This window comes from Oreochromis aureus, linkage group 3 (genome assembly GCF_013358895.1).
Source record: "Oreochromis aureus strain Israel breed Guangdong linkage group 3, ZZ_aureus, whole genome shotgun sequence".
Lineage (NCBI taxonomy): Eukaryota > Metazoa > Chordata > Actinopteri > Cichliformes > Cichlidae > Oreochromis > Oreochromis aureus.
The window spans coordinates 103419327-103445939 of record NC_052944.1 but is presented as its reverse complement, the minus strand read 5'-3'; the positions used below and the strand labels follow the sequence as shown (position 1 = coordinate 103445939).

The following is a 26613-nucleotide window of genomic DNA, read 5'->3' as shown; positions in this document are numbered from 1 at the left end:
CTGTTACTATTCATAACCAGTATTATCACTGTTGCATCATTTATCATTATCATTTCATCAGAGCACTTTTGAAGCTGTTGATGTTACATTAAAGTCTGTATTTCAAGTCTGTATTTCAGGTGGTAGCTTAATCACGTAATGATCTTTCATTGCAGGTTTAACTGTATTCATGTTATCCATATTGCTTATTAGAGAGTTGTTAATTGAGGGTCTGAAGTTATGGGGAAGTGAGAAAGTTAAGGTAAAGTTAAGATGACTCCATATCTGCTTACAATATAACACACCACATATAATAAAATCACAGCATGGAGGCCTGTGGGCCCAGCACAGCTTGCTGCAGGGGAATCTGCCCGGCAACAGGTGACTCGGAAGAGGTTCATTGAGGATAAGACACACATGATGGGGCCTGTGCATACACACACCGTATCTTAACTTGTATTGCTCAAAACTGCTACGTGACTTGTCCAGTGTACGTGACCGTTTAGCAATAACAGGAAACATCTGGTGTAGGGAGTGAAGGGTCTTCAGGGTCCGATGTACTGGAATGTTCTTGGATTACGGGAATTGATACTTGGATTTCCAGTAAATCCAACTGCTTTGACGCATGATGCTCGTCATCAACTGTTATAAATACAACTGTTCATCTGTTGTTCTGGGGAGATCGGCTTTGGAAGTGTGATAATGCTCACCTTCCCCACATGTATACAATCACTATTTTGACATCTACTGGGACTTTGCAGTCGTTTGTCCCCCACCTCAAATTACGAACCATGACAGTTTTGGTGCCGAAAACCCGGTTTGAGGAGGGACTTTGGTTGGTGGTTTGGCTGAGGTCCAGTGGTGTCAAATAGACGGACAGGAGTCCGGCAGGTCGACTGAGGGACGGGGGCCCTTAATAGAAAGGTAAGGCACCACCTGTTGCTGAATTGGAAATTAAGCTAAATTAAATGTTCACTCAGTAGAGCTTCTGGGAATTGTCCGTAGTGATTTTGGGGTAATTAGTGATAAAAGTAAAGGTTTAGGGAATATAATGACAAAATTTGTTGCTGTTAATTTTGGGATGAATTTTAAGTTAATAAGTGGTGTGTTTAAGTTAATATGCTACGTGGTTAAGTTACTGGGTTATATTTGTTGACTGTGACACCTAATCTCTCCCTGAAGACACAGAGTGCAGTTCCTGAAGCACAAGCATGAACATCAACAGTGGACAGAAGTCCAAGAGACAACACCAGAGACCTGAGCAGAGAGGTCCAGCAGCACTATGGGCAAACGGCATCAGAAAGAGAAGATCCACCATCTAGATTGGATGAATGGAGATGAGTTTCCAGCAAGCTGCAACCTCACTGTGAAGGACCTTTGAGAAGTCTGTCGGAGTTTGACATTTGCCATGTTTGGAGCAAGATGGCAATGAAAGAAACAGTGGGACAAAGAGATACGCGGGACAAAGCTGAAGAAGACTGCATGCTATTGGGCTGTATAGTGGGGGAGATGAACGGAGAGAATGGAGCAGGTGAGGACAGAGGCTGCTGTTTTAGTGTGGGGAATCAAATTGGGTTAGAGAATCCAGGGAGACAGACGACTGCCTGAAAGTGGAGGATTGACAAAGTGTCCAGACCACCACAAAAGGGGGAGGAAGACAAGCACTGAGGTATGCAAGTTTACTGTTAGAGTAAATGGAAAGACGACACCACACATAAACATATTGTGCAGTAGAGGTAACACAAAATCATACATAAAGTGTTACACATCCAAAGAGGATATTTGTAGAAGGGGTTAATAACACACAGCGTGGTTGCCTATGGTAACCTGCTAGCATTTGGGGTTTAGCTGTGCGTGACTATGACAGAGATTTTCATTTAGATGTTTCTGAAACAGAATTTGGAGTGAATGGAATTTGGTTTCAGAAAAAAGGGGGAAGGTACATGAAAGGATACATAGAAATAGAAAATGTATTAACCTTACTAACATAAACACACACACATGTAATGAAGCTCATTAGGATCAAACACAATGAGAGATTCATCGTTGACATTGAGGAGGACAAGTGAGGTGTACGACGTGCTCTGGCTTAAACCTTCAGCAGCGTTGGAACATGAGAACCTGAGGGATGAAGGGAGCGTGCCAAGCTCCAAAAGTGATGGCTTGTACCACAACAGTGGTCCAGTTTATGGGGAAAGGCGAGAACTGGTTCCATTGGTCTCAATGTGCAGTAGCCGATGAGAGGTTGGTGGAGACGAGCTCATCTCTAAATAACACAGGTACCAAAAAGAAATAGAGGCAGAATACACCCTCTCACCCGTGCAACGACTAACCAGTAGTCTACCTGGGAAGTCGAAGAAAGAAGAGGAGGGATCGCAGAGCATCACTTCACTCGAAGATGAGGTGGCTGAGTTGCCCGAGGAGTGAGATAATGAGAGGAGTGTGCACACTCCCTTTCCTATCCCCCAATCATGTCTGTCTCATCTGTAACAACTGAAAATAAAATAAATAATAACAACAAAAGTTGATCAAATGGACCAATACGGCAATGCCATGATGATCCATTTGGCAAAATAAATCCATTTGGTATCCTTGTTGGTCTTCAGACAACAATTCTGACGGCTAAAGAAGCAAATGGGACAGACAAAAAAAATAAATAAAAATTAATAGGTCAAAGGTCAGGTTAAACAGGATCAGCAAAAATTAAACCAGGGCTACGTCCACATGTACACGGGTATTTTTAAAAACAGAGATTTCAAAAATACCCGTCCTATCCACACGTAAACGTAGAAATAAAGGAAAACACTGATAGGAGCATGCCAAAGCATGTGGCCGTAGCCTGAATGATGCCGAATACATCAAACAAGGAAATAAATTAAATGTCTGAGTTAATGAGAAATTAAAGGAGTTTAAATCAGGTTAAGAGTAAAATTTTAAGCCTTTGTTAGTTAAACCAGATAAAATAATTGGAATAAACGATTGGGGCAAAAATTGCATAGATGTTGTGATCAAAGCTCTTTTAAAATAGTTTGTACGGCATAAAGAAAAACACGTTTCAGTAAATAGTATGTTGAGCTAAAGCCACTGTAGACACTGGTAGTGACCTCAAATCATTTTTACTGAAGAAGGAGGAATTCTGCCTTAAACAGTAAAGTGTTCTTTAACAGTTTGACATTGATTGAGTTTGTTTGTGTGTTTGAGAGTTCAGACTGAAAGTTGTGTGTGTGTGTGTGTGTGTGTGTGTGTGTGTGTGTGTGTGTGTGTGTCTGCAGCTGTTCTTTGTGTTGTTGCTGGATCGTTGCCTCAGGGGGAAAGTTGTGTGTGTGTTGAACATGCAGACTAACAGAGACTGCAGCTGTCAGCAGCCACACACACTTTATATTCTTCAAATCAAATCACAGTGAAACATGTTCACTGACAGCTCAGCTTCAGCATCTTCTTCATGCTGTGACTGCAGCCGTTCAACTCTGTTTCTCTTTAACCCAAATCATCACAACATGGAAATATAATCATCAAAATGATGTGACTGGAAGGATGCAGCAGTCTGTGCTCCACCTTTCTCCTCCACACCTGCAGGTGGAGAACATGGATGCATGAATCTCTACAGAGTTCTTTGAATATTATCCGTCTTATCAGTTTTCAGTGAACAAAAATCCTCACAGAGCCAAAATCAGCAGTTTGTATCCAACATAACTCAGCTGGACTCTGATGCTCCGTATAACAGCCACACATGAGTCTGGATTCACTCAAAGCATTGAACAAACTTTATTGTAAATGAAGCTTTTGGACATTTATTCTCTGATATTTGCTCTTCAGCTCGAGTCTCCATCAGTGGGAACATTTCCTGATTCAACTTTTCTTCTGTTCAAATCAAACTCCATGAGAATCAAAGTGTGAATCAGAGTCCTGATGATCAGATTCTATAGAAACATGGAGACTGTAGAGGATTTACACTCAATATGTTCATTTGGTCCCTTCAAGAAAAATCAATCATTCATCAAATAAAATCAGTCGTTGATCGACTCAGTTTGATTGACAGGACAGATGATCAGAGGTGCAGAGTTTTTACCTCCATCATTGTTACAGGGACTGAAGTATGGGTGGAGTTTGTGAGTGAAGGAGCAGCCAGTAAAGGAGTAGATCAGAGCTGCAGCACCTACATCATAAAAGGAGACCAGACCCTCTTCATAATCCACAAACACCCCCACCTTCTCAGGACCAGGATGAAGACAGAGGGGGAGTGGTGAACCAATAAGAGCTCTGTACTTATTTCTATTTATCAGCCCTATAGTCCAGAAACCATCCTGAGGTCTCAGTGTGATTCCTCCCTTCCTGTTGATCGACTCTGTGGCCACTCCTAAAGCCCAGGCAGTCTTTCCTTTAACCTGAACCTCAAAGTAAAATCTGCCTGAAGAGAAACTCTGCTCTCCTAAAACACAAACACAGTAAGAAAATCTCTCTGGGTTGTCTGGAAGTTTCTTCTTCACATCACTATCATACACTTGTTTTCTATCATCAGACAGGATGAGAGCAGGATGAGCTGTATCAGGATCCAGAGTCACATCCACCTCATACTGCTGCACCCTCTGCAGCTCAGCCTCTAACAGCTTCTTCTTCATGAGTTTCCTGATTGTCTCCTCCAGCTGAGCCACAGCTCTCAACACAGTCCCCTCATATGATGGTGGATGAACTCTGACCTCTGTCCAGTCCTTGGTGGGTGGAGCAGCTTTCAGGGAGGAGAAGCTTTGGAGGAGGTGGAGGTGGTCTTCAGAGCGTGAGAGCTGCTCCACCTCAGAGCTTCTCTCCATCAGCTCAGAGATTTCCTGTTCCAGATCTTTGATGAGACCTTCAGCCTGTTTCTCTGTAGTTTCCTGTTTGTCTTCGATCTCCTTCATGAGCTCCTTCAGGCGTCTCTCAACAGACTCCATCAGAGCAGTGAAGACCTGAACACCTTCTACTTTCTGTCTGTCTGCAGCATCTTTACTCATCTTCACCGACTCTGTGATCTCCTGAATCTTCAGTCGTCTCTTCTGGATCATCTGCTGAATCTCAGCCTCTGTCTTCTCCAGCTCTGCCTTCTTTCCTTCATATTCTTCTCTCAGAGGAACAAACTCGTGGTTCTTGTGGTCTAAAACAGAGCAGAGCATGCAGACACATGTCTGGTCGGTCTTACAGAACAGCTCCAGAAGTTTATCGTGCTTCGTGCACATCCTGCCTTCCAGATTCTCCACAGCATCAATCAGCTGATGTCTTTTCAGGCCTTTCACTGTCAGATGAGGCTCCAGGTGAGTCTGACAGTAGGAGGTCTGACACACCAGGCAGGACTTCAGGGCCTTCAGTCTGGTTCCAGTGCAGACGTCACAGGGAACTTCTCCTGGTTTGGCAGCTTGTTGCTCTGAGCTGCTGCTGCTGGCTTTCTGCAGAGCTTCACGTCTGAACTGAGCAACCATCTCAGAGAACAACGTGTTGACCCTCAGCTGAGGTCTAGTGTAGAAAGTCTCTTTACACATGGGACACTGACAGCTCTGATTCATGTCCCAGTGCTGACTGATGCAGGTTTTGCAGAAGTTGTGTCCACATGGTGTAGTGACTGGATCAGTGAACACATCCAGACAGATGGAGCACAGAAACTGATCTTCAGATCGCAGATTGCTGGCAGCAGACATGTCTGCACTCTGACGGAGAAAGAAAAGAAACATTTGATTCAAAATTCACTTTAAATTTCATTTTTACAAAGAGAGAGACAAGCGTCAGTAGTCTGAGGAGCTTGGAAAGAAAAGCGTCTGGACTTCTTTGAGTTTCTTGAAGACGTTTCATCAGAGAAGCTTCTTCAGTTCTCAGAGTAACTGGTGGAGACCCAGTGTAACCGGTGTGTTTCTGCATTGTGTCTGACGATAAAAGGTAAAAGAAAGAAAGAAAGACCTCCAAGTAAATAGCTTGCCCACTCCAGCTCCTCTCCCACAGGGGAATTGTAGAAAAGGGCTGGCATTTATTATTACACTAAACATAAAATATGCATTTACACGTAACATATTTGATAAAACAAAAAAAACAACATGAAATCCGACATACCTGACGATAAAAGGTAAAACAAAGAAAGAAAGAAAGACCTCCAAGTAAATAGCTTGCCCACTCCAGCTCCTACGACCAAATACAAACAATGGGGAAGAGGGTTAGCTCAACCCACCACAACTTCCAAGCTAGCAAGGAGTATATATATCCATGCTAGCATTTATGGTCCTTAAACACATTTATGATACATACATACTACACACTTCTAACAAAAAACAACAAACTTAACAATGACAATAATTGAACTAAAATCACAACCAGAAACATCCAGGTGGCTAAATATGAATTATATTAGCGTTTTACAGTGTTGGGAAAGAAATTACACCAACCTCTCCCACAGGGGAATTGTAGAAAAGGGGAGAGGCCAAAGGGGTACACTGTATTTATAAGGTTGCACCAAAGAAGAAGAAGAAAAGAATGAGGAGGGGCTCTAACTGATATTGAACATAACTACAGGCTTGGAGGTCCTAAAGGTCAGGTATAAAAGGAACAGTTTGGGGGTTTAGAACACATTTTGTGTAATTATAACAATGTGATTTATGACCCTGTTACATCAGCAACACACTCAGACACAAACTGGTTCATCCCAAACACAAACTGAACATCGTAGTGTCTGCTGTACAGTGCAGCGTCCAGATGAACAGAATAACTTTGGGGATGAAGATAAATACAGTCGTTAAAAAGATGTGAAATTGTTTCTCTGACTGTTTCACAGAAGGTCCAAGATTCATCCAGATCATTTTATACTTGAATAAATCAGTTTGTTGGATATTTTCCATCAATTACTGTGAAGTAAACTTCGACCTTGTTGGTGACTAAATCCTTCTTATTGTAAGTCCAGATCAACGAGCCATTAATATTAAACAGTGACTGTTCCAATAGAAGTGACAGTGAGGAGGACAATGAATCATAAACCTCAGAAATGTGTTATTAACTGTTGATCCAGTATATTAATGGCATTTATGAGAACATGTTTATTCAGTGGTGTCTGTATATTTGGTCCATTTGTGCGTCATTAAAAACTGTTTTCTCTCACAGATACTGGAACATCACAGCTCCTCACAAACTCAGGATATGGAAGAAGATGAACTTTTCCAGTCACTCGCTGGGATACATCATTCAATTATTCTGGATCCTCAGGAAACATTGATTTATTTTTGTATTTCATATATTTGTTTGTCCAGATCAAAGATTTATGTTAGTAGAGAAGAAGTCACCATGATAAAGCCTGTGTGTGAAAATAAGATCAGTGAATTTTGTTGATCAAAATCACATTTAAGGAGGAATTCTGTCCTCCAGTTTGTTTAAATAAGCTTTGGGATTAAACACCATCATCTATGTTTGTGTCTGATGACATGTTTGATCCAGTTCAGCTTGAACATCACAGCTGATGTGTGAACTCTGACATATTTAAGCCTCGATTATCAGGATGATTCAAACACATCTGTTTAAATCACGAGATTTATGTTTCCACACAAAGTTATAAAGTGCAGCATCGACTGTTTTCTGAATGATTCAGGAACATCTGTGACTCTTACAGGATACACTAAGTCAGATAATCTCTCTTTGTAAAATGTCTGAATGACTTTTTGAAGTACTGACCAAAATCTGCTGGTTTAAAGTATCAAAGGTTTTATATCAATAAAGAATAAACAGGTGTTTTCACGTCTGTAATCCTTATGATCAATCAGATCCAGAATCAATCTAATAGGAACAGGAAGTGATGAATAACCAGGAAGTGTGGAGTCAGTCTGAAGTCCAGAGCACAGACTGAGTCCACAGTCCTGAGCAGAGCCACAGTGAGACTGAAGCAGCAGCTCGATGTTCCTACAGTGGATCTGTGGTTACATGAGCAGATTTCTATGGATCCAGTGTGACTGTGATGAGTCAGCATGAAGTGAACAGAGTGAAGATTTGTGTAGAAACAGGAAGTGTGATCAGCTGCACTCACCACTGTTGCTGAGAGAAACCTGATGGACTCCAGTGAATCTTTTAGAGACAAACAGGACTCGACTGCAGCTCTGCTGCTGCTCTCTCACACTTTCACTTCTGCAAAATGATGTTAAACGTCTTGTTTTTCAGGTGTTGCTCCACCTCTTCCTGCACCTGTTTGTCTGGTTTTGCTGCCTCTCCCTTTACAGGAATCAGCCGGTCTGTACTCAGTGACTGTGTGCAGCGGGTGGGAGGAGTAAGGAGTGGTGTGTGGGTTCACAGTAATGACGGCCTCAGGTGATCAGGAGAAACTCACCTGGATTTCCTTTTTCCACAGCAGACTGAGAGCTTCAGGTGGACCCTGAAGGAGGTCTCAGACACAGGTGGTAAAAGTACACACAGTCTGTACTGAAGTAGAAGTACTACTGTTAAAAATACTTCAAGTACTAATTCAACTTCTTTAAACACCACAAACAACAAGTACTAAACACCGATTAATTTCTCCATACACAGTAAATCTAGACCTTGATAAGTTCCACCATGAAAGTCGTAGCAGCCTAAAATGCTAAATAACCCGTCTCTGAAAACCAAAAAGAAATGCCTCACAAATCAAAGCCACTCACACCAGAGTGAGATCATCTTCCCCTGAAATTCTCAGAGCTGACTACTCCTTACCCACCCACCACTTCTTTGTCACTCCTCCTCTTCCAGTCCCAGAGAAGGTCGCTGACTGCCAGGTGACACTGGTTACATATTATTAAGTCTGATCTCTCTGTAGCTCACTGTCTCTTTAAAAACAAGACAGAATAGTTTGGTGCATGTGTTTGTTGTTGCTGTGTTGGTGCATTCCTAGTTAGTTCTATTTTCTCCCAGATAAAAATAGGACTATAACACTGTAACACTATATACTCTCTGCCTGGGAACCCCCGGTTACCCCCCCATGACTGAACAGTGAACCTGGAAGTAAACTGGTGTTTGCAGTGTGCTGCTTTATGTGTCTGCAGTCTGACTGAGGATCAGATCTAACTGGATTTTGACTGCAGGATGAAGATTCTGCTGCTCCTCTTACTCAGTAAGAAAGACGCTCTGATCTTCTGCATGCACACACACACACACACACACACACACACACACACACACACACACACACGTCTGTAACTTGAGGTCATATTGTAACGACGGCACTGATGACTGCTGTGTGTATTCTCCTGAATGAAGACCCTCTCTCTGCAGCTTTCACGAAGGGAAAATCAAACCAAATCAATCAGGACTTAAATTAATTTCAAATTAATTTCTCATATTTGATAATTGTTTGGAGCACCACACACACACAAATACTTATGCCTAAAATGATGCTTTATGTCTGAATGAATTAAATTATTTAGCTAGATTTTCTTAAGGTGTATTTTTATTATATCGATCTATAAAACATCCATCTTCTTCTGCTTATCCGGGACTGGGTCGTAAGGGGAGCAGCCTAAACAGGGAAGTCCAGACCTCCCCCTCCCCGGCCACCTCCTCCAGCTTGTCCGGGGGGGCACCAAGGCATTCCCAGGCTAGCCAGCCGAGAGATATAACACAGGAAGAGATTAATTCCAAGTCCAAACCACTAAATGCCTATAAGCGCATACATTTCACAGCTGTTTCTGTAGCCACACTATAAAGCTGCTCTAACCCTACACATACCATCCCCCAAAAATCCTTATTCAGTCCTGACAGAAAACTCTATTATTAAATTATAACCTGGCTACTACTACTACTACTAGTAGTAGTAGTAGTAGTAGCCAGGTTAAGGTTATGGGTTATTGACTAACCCTTCCAATAGTCAATAGGAATGTAGACATGGACCAGACTCAGGGTGGTCAGGGTAGTTTTAAATGAGCAAGAAATAAAGTAAACAAATGAATTGTAGTAAGTCGCACTGTTCTGCAGTACAATTATGTTTAAAGAAAAAATGTGTGTCATCTCTTTCAGAACAGTTAAATTATAACAATTATAAACATTGACTAACATCGCTGTTTTCTCTCATTCAAATGAATCTCCTTTCTCCTCAGATACAAAACCACATGAACTAATAGTTGTCAAAATGCCTGTGTCAACAGACCGAAAGCCATTATGCTGATTGTTCAGTGTAGTACCTGTGAGAAGCATCTTGATTTTAAGTCTTTGGATCTTTGAGACAGTTTGTTGGTGTGCAGGTTCATCAGCACTTAGGTCACCTATCAGTTCCACACTCTTTATCACTATCAATGACGTTCTAATGATGGAAAACAAATGCAGTCCTTTTAAATAAAGAAAACAGGAAAATCTTGATAACCAAAAACTCTTTGATGCGATTGTTGTCATCACTGAAGTATGCACGAGGCTGCAGCAATGAGTTTATGTCAAAATAATGTCGGGCGCTATTAGACTGGTTTTTAGTTTCACTCCTGAAGTTAGTGGGTTGGCTTCCAGCCACTGGCTCATGAATCCATCTTCCCTGTTCTGTATGTTAGTTTCAGCTTTAGTTTGCTCAGTTTAGTTTTTTTAAGTCTCGGTTCTCGTTTACCTTTTGTTTTTTAGCGTCACCGAGCCATTAATAGACAGCTTGCCTTAAAAAAAAAGACTTTCTTTTGCAAGTGTCTGCTTTTGGTTTCACTCTCCACTCCTCATGGTCCACCAGCTCAGACCATGACATAAGTGTGAAACTCTCTGATGCTGAATTGATCACTTGTAAACTGAACCCATCTTTGCATCTGTAGTAAGAGTTTGAACTTTCACCTCTTTTACATTTGGGTCCTCAGTTTCCCAGCATGCCACAGCAGTGGAGGTGTATGAGGGGGCTGAGTCTGTGCTGCTGCCCTGTCATCTACTAGCTGCTCCCAGTGAGTTCACAGCAGCAGTGTGGGACCGCAAGGACCTCAACATCCCAACAGTCCATGTTCGTGTGAAGAGTGGTGATGATGTGGATGACCAAAACCAGCGTTACACCAACCGAACATCAATGAGTGCTGATGCTCTGCAAACTGGAAACCTCAGCCTCACTCTGAGAAACCCGACAGTCTCTGACAATGGAACCTACACCTGCATCCTCCGCATCACTGGACGAGATGTGAGCTGGACTTACTTACAGCTGAAGGTCACAGGTCAGCGATGTAGACAGAGGTTAGAGGAGACGTGAACTCTAAATTTATCAAAATCTGCTGGATGATGTTCAGGTTTTTTGTGCTTGTGTTAATTACAGAACCTCCTCCTCCACCTCCTCCAGTCTGGCCCAAAGTTCTCTCAGCTGTCTTGGTTCCTGTGGTTGTCCTGGCTATTTGCTGTGGTATCGGCATGTTTTGTGGATATAAAAGGCTAAAAAATAAAGAGGGTATGTAGGAGTGTTGTGGAAACTCCAAAACAAAACTGCAACCACCAGGTGAGTGTGTCTTTAAAGTGAGGTTTATTATAAAAAGAAAAACACTGCAGTGGAGAAACCGTTCTGGTCAAACACCAAAGCGTTTTCTGAGGCAGGGCACCGCCCTGAACAATTTTCTACCTTCCTAAACACTCCCAAACAAAGAACATTCCACAACATATCATATATCACTATTCCCTCAGTCCAACTCATCCTTGACCCCCCCCACTCTAACAAAAGTTACGACTAGGGATGGGTATCGTTTAGGTTTTATCCGATACCGGTGCCAAACCGGTACTTTTGAAACGGTGCCGGTGCTTAAACGGTGCTCAAACTGGTGCTTAAAGAATGGAGAACACAAAATTGGTCCAAAAACCTCTCATGTTTAGCTGTTTTTGTCATGGTCTGCAGTGGGTGGCTGGAATTTCCATAAGGCTCCTGAACTTACCTGGGATCCGCCCCTGGGCAGGGCCAACTCCTCCAGCTCCTGCACACCTGGAGCCTATTGCAGGCAATCAAGCCAGAGGGATTTAAGCAACACATTGATGTTCATTCACTGCCAGTTCGTCATCAACTCATGTTGGTAACAGGCCTTATGCTTTAAGTTCTCGCTGTGATTTATCTTACTAACAATAATTTCCTGTGCTGCAGTTACTGGTTTCACCTTGCCTCACGCGCTACCTCTGGACTCAGGATACTAAGCAAACATTTTGAAAATCACTCTGTGCCTCACCTGCCTGCCCTCCTGCCATCACACTGAAGACCCCGGATCTCAGGTCAGCCTTGCCACACCACTCAGCCCCCCTGGATTCTCATCACCCCCCTCTCAACACCCTATGTCCCCAACTGCAAGTAAGAACTGCTACTCTTACAACTTATCACTCAGAGCTACCTCCACTACCTCGCTAACTCCACTGTCTTCTCTCTTCAGTGTGACTGTTCCCTGCTCAGCTCCACTCTGCATCTCAGGCCCTGTTCCCTCGTCCTAGTCACGCCACGTCAAACTCCACGTCTTATTGTTTTTTGTCCTTGCTACGTTTCTTGCACTCCAGCCTAATAAATTATTGTGACATCATCTGCTGTCTCAGCTCTGGGTTTCTGCACCTGAGTCCTGTTCTGTACAGACCACTCGGTCCCGTGACAGTTTTTTTTGTAAAAAAAAAAAATAACAATGTAAGCCTTTTCTGCAGCTGCAGCTGTAGGGCATATATGGTATCACTCTTGGCTGGAAGCAGTGCTTAAACAATGGAAAAAACACAAAATTGGTCCAAAAACCTCTCATGTTTAACTGTTTTCCACTTTTTCTTTGGTCATTTTAGCCTTTTTGGCCAGGGTGAAGGGAGTATCTGCCACCAAACAAGAAGCAAGCCGCATGTAGCTATGATGATGTTTGCTAGGTCACCTTACATGCATTAATGTAATAACGTGGTTAGCCTACTCAATGTGAATTACACACGAACAACATTAAGCTACTCACTCAGAGAAGAACGGCTGCTGCTGCCATCATCATTTCTGCTACACTGGCAGGGCTAGGGGCCAGGACTCTACTCTTCGGGTTTTTGGGGGATGTTGCTAACTCCAGGTCCGATAACAGGCACCACACCCGCAGTAGATGTGCTCGGTGTGAGGTCTCGCAGCAAGCTAAACACGGCGCATTTCTCGGCTTTAAAAAAAAACGCTATGCGTCACCAGGTGTTTCATCGGATTCGAGGTGTTACCTCCTTTGACAGTATCACAGTATCAGCTTAAAGCACTTGTTGCAGGCTGCTGAGTTTGCATGCTTTGCTGCGAAGTACAGCCAGACTTTTGACCGCTTCGCCTTTTTTAATCTGTAGCTCTGCTCTAAAAGAACGTACGTACCTGAACCCGCCTACTTTCATCGGAAACGTAAAATGATTGGCTAGAATTGGCTCAAGGAAAAAAAAAAAGCACCGAAATAAAGCACCGAAATGTGCGCTGCTTTTCGGTCTGGTTACTACCGTTTATGTCAGAACCGGTGCCATCATGGCACCGGACACCGGTACCCATCCCTAGTTACGACCATCTGTCACCTCCTTAAAAGCAAGATGGCTGTAGACCTTCAACTTTATAACAGGGCCCCCACCTAAACATTCACTCCCCTCGATAAGCAGAAGGAGTCTCACTATCTTTTAATGTCTTCCATACAATGATCTCACTGTGTGTGTAGAGCATAAGGCCCCTCTGTAGTGAACATGCATACAACTAAGTGAAAATATGAAATTATTATAGCTAATGTGATATGATTACATACATGATTAATACATCATGGAGGAAAAGAAATCTGCTAGTACAGGAGTGTATTACTTAGTTCTACAGTGTTTCTTCTTTGAGTGTAATATTTTGCAGAACTTCTCAGTTTTGTTACCCCTGTTTCTGGTTCTGGTTCTAGATTGATGTTAGTTCCCTTTTGTGATCTCTTTGTTTTTTGTATCCTCAGGTCTTAGTTTGTTATCTAATCTTCAGATTTCTGGAATCATGCCTCCTCTGTGTTCCATGTCCCGTTTTGTGTATTCAGTCTTGTTTCTGTGTTTGTTTCCTTTTCTGTATGTGTGTGTGTCAAGGTTGCGTCTCTGTAGTTTGTTCTTCAAGTCTCTTCTGTCTCTCGGTCCCGGCTCAGGGTTAGGGTGAGCTGTGGGACAGATGGCCTCACATTTGACTCTGTAATACTTCGGTATAGAGGGGACCGGATGGTGCCTAACTCATTACCTCTTCACCACCGTCTTTACGTTTGGTTTTCTACAAACCTGTCAAGTCAAGTCAAGTTTATTTATAAAGCACATTTAAAAACAACCAAGGCTGACCAAAGTGCTGTACAATAAAATACAAATATAAAATGCTATAAAACACAGGTACATAAAATGCCTCACAGATAAAACAATAAATTAAAAACAATAGGTTAAACATTGCTAAAAGCCAGTGAAAATAGGTGAGTTTTAAGAGCAGTTTTAAAAGTTCCTAGGCTTGTGGAGAATCTGATGTGAGGGGGTAAACTGTTCCACAGTCTGGGTGCAGCCACAGCAAAAGCCCTCTCTCCCCTAGTCTTTAATCTGTACCTGGGAACATCTAAAAGCATCAAGTCTGCTGACCAGGTAAGGAGGTGCAATACCGTTAAGAACCTTAAAAACCAGCAGTAAAATTTGAAAATCAATCCTAAAAGCAACTGGGAGCCAGTGGAGAGAGCAGAGGACCGGAGTGATGTGGTCTCTCTTTTTGGAACCGGTCAGCATGCGAGCAGCAGCGTTCTGCACCAGTTGGAGGCGATGCAAACAGGAACAATCTAAACCAGCACAAAGGGAGTTACAGTAGTCCAGCCTTGAAGTAATAAAAGCATGGACCACCCTTTCTAGATCGTTCCTGCACAGGTAGGACTTGACTTTAGCTAAAAAGATCCCTTGACTACGGATCTGATTTGTTTATCAAGTTTAAAAGCACTGTCAAAAGTAACACCGAGGCTCTTAATGGAGGAAGTACATTCAAACCTGGTGCTCTTCATTATGAACAAGCATGTCCACTTTTTTCTCATCTATACAAAGCATGTGTATTCCAAAAGGATGAACCAAAAGCGTCGTGGTTCATATCCAGCTTTATATAATAAACTTTATAAAAATGTTTTTCCACTAAGAATAATGTTTCTCACTGCAGAATGCTGATTATCCCATTGTCTGGAAATGATATATTACCCTTCATTGACTGATGGGCATTAACAGTTGCTTCTTGAAGATCACTGCTGATTTCTTAAGTCCTTAACATTTTGTCAATGCTCCAGACCTTCTCCTTGCCAAAACCTCTATGTATATTGATGTCCTCACACTGATGTTGTGCAATCGACTACATTTGATCAGCAGGAGCTAATTTTTTTGTTAAATTAATCATAAGGACCAAATAATGTCTTTTGTTGTGTCTTCCTCCCCTCACCCCAACCAGCCATGGCAGATGGCTGCCACTCCCTGATCTTGTTTCTCCTGGAGGTTTCTTCTTGTTAAAAGGAAGTTCTTCCTTCCTACTGTCACCAAATAATATATAATATTAGAGTGACTGAGTAGGTAGGTTCAGTAGCACCAGTAACTCTAACTTATGAAAGTTTAAGCCATATAGGGTATAAAAGATGGACACAGGTTCTGTTTCGGAAAAACAAAACTAATGCAGAAGTTCCTTAGAGCTGCATTTTCTCTGAAGCCCATTGCTGTTATTTTAATCAGCCTGTCTCAGTTGTTTTAACTCTAAGTACCATAGAGTAATGTGGTAACATCTGGACTGACGAGTTTACTGTCAGCATTTTAATCGCTAGTTTAAAGGCTGTAGGTTGCAGCCGTTGCTCTAACACTGTATAAATGTAACAGACCTCAGTGCTGGTTCTAACCGTCTGAGCTGCTTCCAGCTTTATTTGTGAAGAGCACAGCAGCTTACAAAACACGTAGCTAGCTCGTACAGCTGCGACGTAAAATTTTCATAAGCTAAGATGACCTTAAAATAACGGGGCTACGTGCGGTGATGCTAGCGTTAGCCATGTTAGCACCTTACCTTCAACAGGTGGTCAGACTGAGTAAACGGGCACTCAGTCAGAGGTTGGCTCTCCGTTTCGCTGCAGGGTCCCTTCATTCTTCACATATCCGTGTCGAGCCGAGTGTAAATCCTGAGGCTGAACGGCCTTTGTACAAGCACACATGCTTCTTAGCAGGGCAAAGCTATGAGCTAGAAAAATCCAGGCTGGCAGACAGCCTGTGTCTGACCAACCAATCAGAGAGCTCCTTACATCCCACGGTGTGGCTAATTTGAATAGCAGCAGGATTTTTAAAATGAAGTTGTTAATCCAACTGCTAATCCAACTGCTAATCCACATGTTAATCCCTGAGCGAATAGGAAAGGGAAATGGATTTTGAAATGCAGTTTATTAAAGTGCAATTCAAAAATGTTTTTTGAAATGCAGTTTATTAAAGTGCAATTCAAAAATGTTTTTTGAAATGAAGACTTGAAAAGTATTTTAAAAATCAGTTTATTAAAATTAAGCACAGAATTTTTTATTTCAATGCGCATGGCTCTTGTGGTCCTCCATATATTATTACCTATTTATTATTTTGCACAAATCACGCAGAGTTACTCAAATCAAATACTGACAGCATTCACACAGTTAAAATCACTCAAAATATGCTTTCATACGAGTATTTTGGACATGCTTTTCATAATCAGAAAGAGCAAGTCAAAGAAAAACAACTGAAACCTCAAATCATCCTTACAGCTTCTCACAGCACACACATAACTGGAAAAAACTAAAACACACCAGCATTTATTGCTCAAGAGAGGTTACTACAGAAAAATATATAGTGGTCTTAGGTACTGTACAATGCACTCAATATATATATTAAAACACAGTGAATTACTATAGATTCACAGTAATGAAATCAAACTCTATTTATACACTTGTAGTGAGCAAAACCAGCATCTCAGTCACAGTTCATTTAGCAATATTTGGAAACAATAGTTATAAAGCTCAATAACACTCTAAACCGAAAGCAACAATCTCCATGCACGTCACCGCTCCTCATTTGCATTCACACACACCATCTAAAAATAGAAGTCAACAGGCAGTGCACTACTGACACAGAGACTCCCTCCACACAAAGATCTCTTATTTTATATTACACAGACGTCTTTTAATTACAACTGCACAGATTTTTAGGCCTCTTAAAACCTACCTAATTTTGACAAATTTAATAATAACCGCCCAGCGGAAAACTCCCAAAGTTTTTTGCGACCAATTTAGCCATTATCCCGTCCCCGACGGTGGCCCGATTGCTAGTGCCCTAACTGAATTTAAAAGCGTTAATCAACCCAAACTTTGCCTGAAGCTCTCTTTTTGGCATTTCACAGTGTCGGGTCCGGAAAGATGCCCTGGTCAGGATATAATTTGCAACTTCCAACAGAGCATGCCGACCATTGTAATTTTTAACAGTTTGACTGTAAGTGACAGGAAAACCCCTTCATAATGAGGAGGACTTTAATCTTTATACATGATTGCATTTGTGCTTATTAAAGGAGCTGTGGCTCCTGGTCAAGTGAGGGTCAGAAACTCTTGGCGGACGTTAATGATCAGCCAATATATGGTGAGAGAGTGACAGGAGCGTTGAAAGAAATTGCAACACACCTGCTTACATGTCAAATCTTTCAGTTATCATTTTATATTACTTATATGCTATTAGAGTTTTAAGTTTTAAGTTTTATCATTTTTATTACTTATATTCCTTTAGAGTTAAGTTTTAAGTTTTAAGTTTTAAGAAGTAAGCAGTGTCGTTTATATTTTCAGCAGCTTCTTTGGAGGGTGACATTTAGCCTAGAAAACCACAAACGGTTTCGGTTGTATACGGCAGGCTTCAGGCCCCCAGAGAGGTGTGAAGTCATTTCGGGTGCAGACAGGTCATGACTTTTGCAAAAGGTTGGAGACGAGAGGTGTTTTGCTGTAGTTGCAAAAAAGGTGCCTAGGCTGTCTGTGGAAACAGGAAGATGCTAGATAGGTCATCAAGATAAGAAGCGAGCTGGTGGGGACTAGACAATGTTCTTTTGAACTGTGTCAAAAGTTAACTGAACGTTTGTGGTTTTCGGGTGACGTGTGTTTCACTGTATTTTTGCCTAACAGCAGGGGAGGGGAGGTACTGTTCTATTCTTATAAAATCTCTGTCTTGTCTTTGTTGTTCGGCTCTCGGTTGAAGCACTCAACCCAGAGCACCATGCATGTGAACCAATAAATCTTTTGCCTTGATCTTACCTCGTCGACCTGAGTGGTTTTTCTTAAGAGCACTCCACACTCCTTTTCCAATATTTTTGAATCCCAACATTTTGGGGGCTCGTCCGGTACTTGGAAAGGAGGGAAGATCGGTTGGAGGTGCTGGACAGGGTCCGAGGCGGTCGGGCGGGCAGACGCTAATCAGTGGTGAAAGTGAGCAGGCATTCCCCGGGGCATTTAAAGGTAAGACACTGCCTGTTGAAATATATTTCCAAAAGGTGTCACATTGGGCATGTCAAATTCAAAGCCTGGTCACTGTAAGTACTGGTGAATGTCTGTTTTGATTTTGGTGTTGGTTGTAATCTCATGAGCATGTTGGTTGAAATAAGGATAAGTTATAAGTAAAAGTACTGGGTTCGAGTCCCAAAGAAAAGGAAAAGAGTTAAAGTGAGTTCGAGTCTCACGTAGAAAGTAGGGAAATTGGTCATTTGTGTGGGTTCAAGTCCCATTGGACAGTGCGTCTATTTTGTGATGGTCATTTCGTGGGTTCGAGTCCCCGATGTCCACAAAAATAGGTCAGCCTGAATTTTACTCCTGATTTGGAGTGTAGATTGTGGGTTTAAATTACTCTAAAGTTTTCTAGAACGCCAGGGGGGTCTGGTAAGAAGCACATGTTTCTCGGAGGTAATGCTCCCTGCTGGACAAAGACGTTTGTCCTTCACCTAGCGGCGACTAGGGTTAATACGGTACGACAAACCGGGAAGAACTGGGGAAACTTCAAAATTGCTAGGAGTTCGAGTCTCCTAAATTGTGCTTTTTTGGGTACTGTTAAATTGAATTAGGGTTAGAAATCTGGACAGGTCAGTTCGAGTCTGGCCTGGTATATTGATCACAAAAAACCTGGGGTTTGCCCGTTCGAGTCGGTTATAGTAAATTTAACGAAATTGTTAGGAGCGAAAAGGCCTAAAATCTGTGCAGTTGTATATATATGGCATCTGTGTAAAATTATGTATAAACAGAGTTGGGTGTTTGATGAGTCTGACTGAGTGACAGGATGCTACGGTTCTGTGAGTTTTTAGAGAGCCTGTGAACATGCACGGTGTGTGTGTGAAAATGCAAATTAGGTGCGGTGATGCACATGGGGACTGTTGGTTTCAGTGTAGAGTGTGAGTGAACTTAATAATCATTATTTGAAAAGTTTGCTAAATGCCTGTGACTGAGATGCTGTTCATTAGATAATAGAGTGTGAATTTATTGCTGTGGATGTATAGGTGTTGACTGACTTATATATATAGGTTGAGTGCACTGTACAGTACCTAAGACCAACATATTACTTTAAAGTGGTAACCTATGGTGAGCCAGAAATGTAGGTGTGTTTTATTTCATGTGTGTGTTGTGAGAATGAGTAGAGATTTCAGTTTTTCTTTGACTTGCTTTTTCTGATTATGGAAAGCATGTCTAAAATACTCGTAAGAGAGCGTATTATAAGTGAATTTAATTGTTTGAATGCGGTTAGTATCTGAGTTGAGTGACTTTGCGTGATTTGTCTGAATGAGTGAAAAAGAGGTAAAAAGATTTGAACTTGGACATGAGATAAGGGGACAGGAGATAAGGGGGTACTGTTTGTAGAGTAAGACTTAGTAGAAGTAAAGAGTTCGGGTAGAAAGAGCAAGCCAGGAGAAACACCCTAGGGCTGTTTTAATACTTATTGTCTACGTACGTAAGGTACTAGGCCTTATGGCAACTCATTCGTTAACGGGAAACCATGGGTGTTCATATTGTGAGAAAAGGTTTCACCGTGCGGACTACCTAAAGAGACACCTAAAGACTCATGATCCGAATTACAGGGCATTAAGATGTCCGGAGTGCGGTAGGCGCTGTTACACGAGCTTGGGCTTCAGATACCACGTCGCCCTACATGCTGCCAACAGGGGAAACTTCACCTGTGATGTGTGCCTGAAGCCATTCCCGACCACTGGGGCTGTCTTGGAACATCTTAGAGTACACGTTGGCAATTTCGAAGTTGGGACACAGCCGAGAAATTATCGTTGTGAGTATTGTGAGTGGCAGTTTGACACCCGGAGAGGAGTACGACGGCACATGGTAGTGCACACTAAACGTAAAGACTTTCGATGTCAGTACTGTGCCCGGAGTTATGGAAGACAGGATCATCTGAGGCGGCATATGAAAAAGAGTCACCCAGGGGAACTGGAGAGGATTGAAACTGGGTCAGGCGACTCGCTGGAACCTGTCGCCCAGGACTCGACATCTGGGAGTGTGAGGGGGGACAGTGAAAGACAGGGTGGGACTGGGCTATCCAAAAAAGACTCGGAATCCCTAGTTCAGCTACCCTGCCAGGTTATGACATGCTCAGAGGCTGGTGAGAGTCCTGTTGAGGGACTCTCGATAGGCTCGACATCCAAGCTAAGCTCTCTTATCACACTGCCCAGTATCGATGAAGCTTTTCAGGGACAAGGGGACATTTGGTTGGGTTATGTTTAGATACCGACATATAGCAGGGGCTGAAGGGGGTTAGGAAATAATGGATTAGGCTCTATATGTCCACGGAAAGGGAAGTTATGGGGACAAGGGTGTAAACGGAGAAGAGAAACAAATGAGTTAAACTACAGATAGATGAAGCAAAAAAAAAGAAAAGAAAAGAAATGAAAAGGATATTAATTGTATGCTTTAGTGTGTTAATACAGGTGGAGTTCTTTCAACCTGGAATCCTTGAGTACAGCAGAAAAAATCATAGATTAGCACAATTGGGAAAAACAGGCCACTCTTTGGCTTAAAATTATAGCTTCACCTGGCACTTTGTCCTTGACCCTGAGAAGAAGCTCAAAGGCCAGCTAATCTCCTGATGAAGACCGACAGAACATCGTGGATCAACAGCAGACAAAAGGAACACTGACGACACCAGCAGCAGCATGTATGTAACATGTACTGTGAATTACAGGCTGGGCAGTCGAACAGTGGGATAAAGAACTGTGGAAAAGCATTGGGCACTGAGTGTCATGTTTGCCATGCTTGAAAGAGAAGACTGAAAGATGACTGAAGAAGAACAAGAGAGTAAATGAAAATAAGATTGACTGACGACTCCAGAAGCAGAATGGAGGAAACCCTGTGATAAAACATGCAGGGGGAACTGGAGGCTGGTCAAGAACAGTGTCACATGACTGGGGGGCACTGAGGCGAAGGAACTGAATGTGGTGTTTTGCCAGACTGGACCTTAACGTAAAAGAGGAACACTGAAACATCAAAACAGAGAAGAAACAGACTGTGTTTGCTTTGAAGGCCAAACAGGACAGTGTGAAGAGATGGACCAAGGTCAGGTGAACCAGGACAAGTTTGACTGCGAGTATATAGGATATGATTGGGTTGACGTTGAAGGCTGGACTCTTGAGGGGTTTAGGGATGTCCACCACGTCACAACAAAGAGGTAAACAATACAAAAGGTAAAAATAATGAAGGAGAATAACTGACAATTATATTAATGAATAGAAAACACACATGCAAAAATTGTTACAGGTGAAATTATGTTTGGAATGAATCAGGAGTGAGATAGTTTGAATCCAGAACTTAGAGAAAAGATCCATGAAGTAAAACTGATTACAATTTAAGATGCAATGAAGAAACAGCTTACACTTCGTGTATATTGACATGAATAAATAAAATGCAAGGAAGAATAAAATGAAGGCATGCAATGAAGAAAACAGCTTACACTGCATTTACATGACCACATAACGCAAGGAAGAACACGCTTACATACATGACATAATGGGTATTTTTGACCAGAGGAGGAGAAATCGTCGTTTAGGCCCATGTGATAATAATGAAAATGTCTTAGTTTTGTTATTTTTAGGAGCGAAGCAGACCTGGAACAATTCTCCAGATGCAGCAGTCGGGAGAAATTATAGGTTAACTTTAATGGATATGTTAAGGCAAGTTTCTGGTTGAATTGTTCACAGAATAATGTGTCCAGGAACCTGAAAGCAAGCCCTAACTGCTGGCTGAAGACCAGGAGGGCTATTATTTAAGGAGGGTTGTTAATCGAAAAGTGTGGGCTAGTAATTCGGGGACGGAGAAAAACTGACTGTGAAGTGGAAAATTGTGAAGGAGTCTGAAATACGGCAAAGCAACATGTGCAAAACCATACATACAAACAGAAAATGCATTCATCTTAAGAAGACACAGGCAAGTTAATGAGGATTGATGCGCAGACGTTGATTAAACTTGGTTAAGAACAAGCATACGCAATGAAGATCAGCTTGCTAATTGTATGAGTGAGAGAATGGTGTGAATGTTTAATAAAATAGACTTAAAAGTTTGGGGTTGACTCAAAGAAGTTATATGACAGGGGAGGGAGTATGGGAAAAAAACAAAAGAAAAGTGATAAACGCAGTTTTTATAAGAGAGACTTAGGAGTGCTCTCGTACTGAGTGATAAAAAATCAGTGATTAGTATAGAAAGAAAATGAAAATAATTCAATAATGTGATAAGGTTTAAACATGTATTTCTCTTGTCAAGTTGGCTGTTGAGCGGTGAGTCACTATGCAAATTAGCTGGAGTGAGTGAGTGACAGAGACACTTCCTGTGTTTGTGTCTCGGAGGCTTTCAGTTCGAGAGAGAGCGGTGGCTGTTGAGGATTATATGGCGAAATATAAAAGGGTAAAGTAACGGGATATTTGATTATGGTGGTCAGGGTTGTCCAGAGGGGCAGATTTGGATAGGAAATTTATAATTTAGGGATGATAGGTTGTTGAAATCGGTTTGTATACTATGCTTAATGAAAACATGGCGGAGTGAGGAAGGGAGACATTGTGCAAACGGTCTTTGATCTTTTGACAAGGGTTTCACTGCAGTGAACGGGTGAACTTTGAGATTGTTTCTGATTTTTGAGGTTGTTGTTTTATTTGAAGAGAGGGTGTTTGATTAGACATGGATTTGTCTAAGAAGGGCCCAAAAATTTTTTGTAGTGCACTCAGAAAAAACCTGTCAGGTGATTTTGTTTGGTACTTTGATGAGCTACTAAACAGCTATCTTTTTCATTTTTATTGTAAGCAGGCCTGGAAGAGAGTGAGCGAACGGCGCTGACAAAATTCAGGTGGGCTTTTCAAATTATAAATTGGCTGAGAAGGAGACCTGATTGGCGGAGAGTCTCTGTCTACAAGGATTGCAGCGATTCAATCCAGTAAAATGTATAGAGAACTATTTTCCTAAAAAGGAAAACAAAAAAAAAAAGAAAAAAAGAATTGAGCTCATTTTGCTGATGTGGAGCATCTGATGACGTGCGCAGAAGGCTGCAGTATCAGCAAAAATATCAGGTGTGAATGCGTGTGACTGAATGTGAGTGACTGGACTAAGGTGGGGATGAATAAATGTGGACAAATTTATCATGCCAGGAAGAGAAATGGGATGCTTTGTTTTGCTTTGGCCATAAGCAGGACAAGGGGGAGACTTAAATCTGGGGATGCTGATTTTTGAGTTGCGTTGAGGGAATTTTTGTTCTAAAGGGGGTTTAGATTATGGGATTACATTATATTTTTGGGTGGAGGCTTGATGTTATAGGGGAAACATTTTATGATATAACTCATGAAACACATGTTTCATATTTTGCTGCTATTTCTGCTGCTATTTTTTATAATCTATTTGTTTGATAATTGGGATGTTTTGGGCTTTCTTTATTATAACACAGATTGGATCATAAAGGGGGTAAACGGAGTATGAAATGTGAAGTTGAAATTAATATACAGGTTTTGGTTCCAGGAACTTTCCAAGGATCCAGATTTCGACTGGAGCAAGGAGTCGAGGAGAGGGGTCATGATGATTAAATTGATTTTATTCCCTAAACACAGGTTTTTAGGGCCGGAGCAAAATACCGGAGAGGAGGATGGCTGAAGTGTTGGGAGAGATGATAACCCTAACCCTTTTGTCCCTTTAATTTCTTAGGCCCAGGTGACATATTTTGAGTTTTATTTGGACACACATGTGAAGTCCAAATAAAAAGGGGGAATTTAATTTAAAATGGGTTATAGGATGATTTTATAATTATGGGGTGTTTGTGATAATTTAGATATGGTAAAACTGAGGCAGGAATTGTTATTTTCATGTTTAGGCTAAAGGAGTAAAATGAACTGTATTCTGTTTAGAAGATAAAGGGTGTCCATGAGAAGTCGTAGACCGAATTTAAAGGGAAACTGGGGGAATAAAAGATATGCTTAGATAATTTGGGGAAAACTAGGGAAGATTTTAGGAGTAGGAAATGTGTGGGGATATTTTTGGGATAAGTGGTTATAATCCAGGCTTACACATACAGATATTATTATGAGCATATGAGCATACTGAAAGTGTCGCTGTCCCGAAAGAATAGATTACACACATAGGAATGATTTTATACACATTGCATTCTATGCTGTTCAAGGAGTTGTGGCTTAGAAAGTTGTGTCTGGAGGGTTAAAAAGAGGGAATGACCTGAGTTATTGAAGGATTGCACACGCTTACAGACATATGGAGGTCCTAACACACATGAATTTGAGTTGGCCCAATAACAAGTGACAGAAAAGAGGAACTGAATAGGAGTTTGCTTGTAACTAGATTGTGTGACATGTAAAATATTGAGATAACACGTGCAGCTCTAAATTAGTCTTATTATATAAAATGCAGTTACAGAATAAGAAATGCTGGTTGAAGTTTTGGTTTAAAACAGAAGCAGAGGGAGGAAGTTTATGTATTTTGGTTAAGTCTGATAAAGTATAAATTAGAGTGTATCATGACATTAAGAGCGGCAAAATGAAATAAAATGTTATATTCAAACAGGTTATAACAGGGAATGTGAGTTCTAAAATACAGTTAGAGTTGATATACAGGTGTGGTTTTAAGCAGCTTTCAGCAATGATGCAATTTATTTAGAAGCTATTGATTATATGCTTAAACTTGGCTGATTAAAATGGTTGTTTTTTTTTTTTTTCTTTGATTTTGTAGAAGAATAAGTTTAAATGATGATTTTTCTTGTGAAAGGTGTTTTGAGGTCAGGGCTGCAACAGCACAGGATGTTGGTGATCAGATAAGGGAGAAGAGAGCGAGCAACAGGAAGTGGATGTGAAAGCAGCACTTTGAGAGTTTTATACATGATGAGGAAGGTTGAATAATATATAGAAATAAAAGCCGAAAACGTAATTAGGTACATGTCTTGAGTAATATTAGGTTGAATCAGGTTTGAATAAAGAGAGCACTTCAGTGATAGAGTAAGTTAGAGCCGTAGGAGGAGAGGGTGTCTTCTATCCTTTGCAGGAGGCCAGATTTTAACAAGAGAGGCGAGAACCAACCCTGGCGGAGAGGTCGGACAGGCTCAGAAGGAGGCAGCCCCAGATGAACAGGGGGTGGTACGAGAAGGGAGCCAGGAGGAAGCCTAGAGCGAAAGGAGAGGTCCCTGATGGCTACAGCGGTGCAGTTGGAAGGGACGACTTGTTCCATTGGACGCAGGGTGCACCAGCGGAAGAGCGTTGTGTGGGACCAGGAGTGATGCAACACGTAGTTTTGTGTTGACCTCTGGTAAACCAGAGGTCAAACAGGGGGAATGTCGGGTCCGGAAAGATGCCCTGGTCAGGATATAATTTGCAACTTCCAACAGAGCATGCCGACCATTGTAATTTTTAACAGTTTGACTGTAAGTGACAGGAAAACCCCTTCATAATGAGGAGGACTTTAATCTTTATACATGATTGCATTTGTGCTTATTAAAGGAGCTGTGGCTCCTGGTCAAGTGAGGGTCAGAAACTCTTGGCGGACGTTAATGATCAGCCAATATATGGTGAGAGAGTGACAGGAGCGTTGAAAGAAATTGCAACACACCTGCTTACATGTCAAATCTTTCAGTTATCATTTTATATTACTTATATGCTATTAGAGTTTTAAGTTTTAAGTTTTATCATTTTTATTACTTATATTCCTTTAGAGTTAAGTTTTAAGTTTTAAGTTTTAAGAAGTAAGCAGTGTCGTTTATATTTTCAGCAGCTTCTTTGGAGGGTGACATTTAGCCTAGAAAACCACAAACGGTTTCGGTTGTATACGGCAGGCTTCAGGCCCCCAGAGAGGTGTGAAGTCATTTCGGGTGCAGACAGGTCATGACTTTTGCAAAAGGTTGGAGACGAGAGGTGTTTTGCTGTAGTTGCAAAAAAGGTGCCTAGGCTGTCTGTGGAAACAGGAAGATGCTAGATAGGTCATCAAGATAATAAGCGAGCTGGTGGGGACTATACAATGTTCTTTTGAACTGTGTCAAAAGTTAACTGAACGTTTGTGGTTTTCGGGTGACGTGTGTTTCACTGTATTTTTGCCTAACAGCAGGGGAGGGGAGGTACTGTTCTATTCTTATAAAATCTCTGTCTTGTCTTTGTTGTTCGGCTCTCGGTTGAAGCACTCAACCCAGAGCACCATGCATGTGAACCAATAAATCTTTTGCCTTGATCTTACCTCGTCGACCTGAGTGGTTTTTCTTAAGAGCACTCCACAC

General features: G+C 41.6%; 2 protein-coding genes and 1 long non-coding RNA gene across 5 annotated transcripts; 2 read left to right on the top strand and 1 right to left on the bottom strand.

Annotated features, from left to right (window-relative positions):
- Positions 1-449: 449 nt before the first annotated feature.
- Positions 450-7668, top strand: LOC120438703. Its single transcript, XR_005612061.1, has 3 exons — positions 450-903; positions 1162-1648; positions 7090-7668. It is a non-coding gene; the product is annotated as an uncharacterized LOC120438703 (long non-coding RNA).
- LOC120438618 (E3 ubiquitin-protein ligase TRIM21-like) lies at positions 3721-8151 on the bottom strand. Its single transcript, XM_039609026.1, has 2 exons — positions 8003-8151; positions 3721-5654 (listed from the first exon to the last, which is right to left on the bottom strand). Exon 2 carries the CDS (start codon positions 5643-5645, stop codon positions 3987-3989), a length of 1659 nt encoding a protein of 552 aa, XP_039464960.1. The 5' UTR covers positions 5646-5654; positions 8003-8151; the 3' UTR covers positions 3721-3986.
- Positions 8152-8687: 536 nt separating this feature from the next.
- LOC120438668 (butyrophilin-like protein 10) lies at positions 8688-12498 on the top strand. Of its 3 annotated transcripts, XM_039609140.1 has the most exons (5): positions 8688-9055; positions 10767-11108; positions 11207-11941; positions 12014-12214; positions 12294-12498. In XM_039609140.1, the coding sequence occupies exons 1-3, from the start codon at positions 9028-9030 to the stop codon at positions 11341-11343; spliced, it is 507 nt and encodes a 168-aa protein (XP_039465074.1). In that variant the 5' UTR covers positions 8688-9027; the 3' UTR covers positions 11344-11941; positions 12014-12214; positions 12294-12498. The 3 variants fall into 3 exon arrangements, with proteins under 3 accessions (XP_039465074.1, XP_039465073.1, XP_039465075.1); XM_039609139.1 differs by having other exon boundaries at positions 11207-12214; XM_039609141.1 differs by having other exon boundaries at positions 10767-11127; positions 11207-12214.
- Positions 12499-26613: the final 14115 nt, after the last annotated feature.

Coding starts and splice junctions, on each gene's coding strand:
- LOC120438618 (XM_039609026.1), bottom strand. CDS start 5,645: ATGTCTGCTGCCAGCAATCTGCGATCTGAAGATCAGTTTCTGTGCTCC.
- LOC120438668 (XM_039609140.1), top strand. CDS start 9,028: ATGAAGATTCTGCTGCTCCTCTTACTCA. Junction 9,056..10,766: donor TCTGCTGCTCCTCTTACTCA/GTAAGAAAGACG, acceptor TTGGGTCCTCAG/TTTCCCAGCATGCCACAGCA. Junction 11,109..11,206: donor CTTACAGCTGAAGGTCACAG/GTCAGCGATGTA, acceptor TGTTAATTACAG/AACCTCCTCCTCCACCTCCT.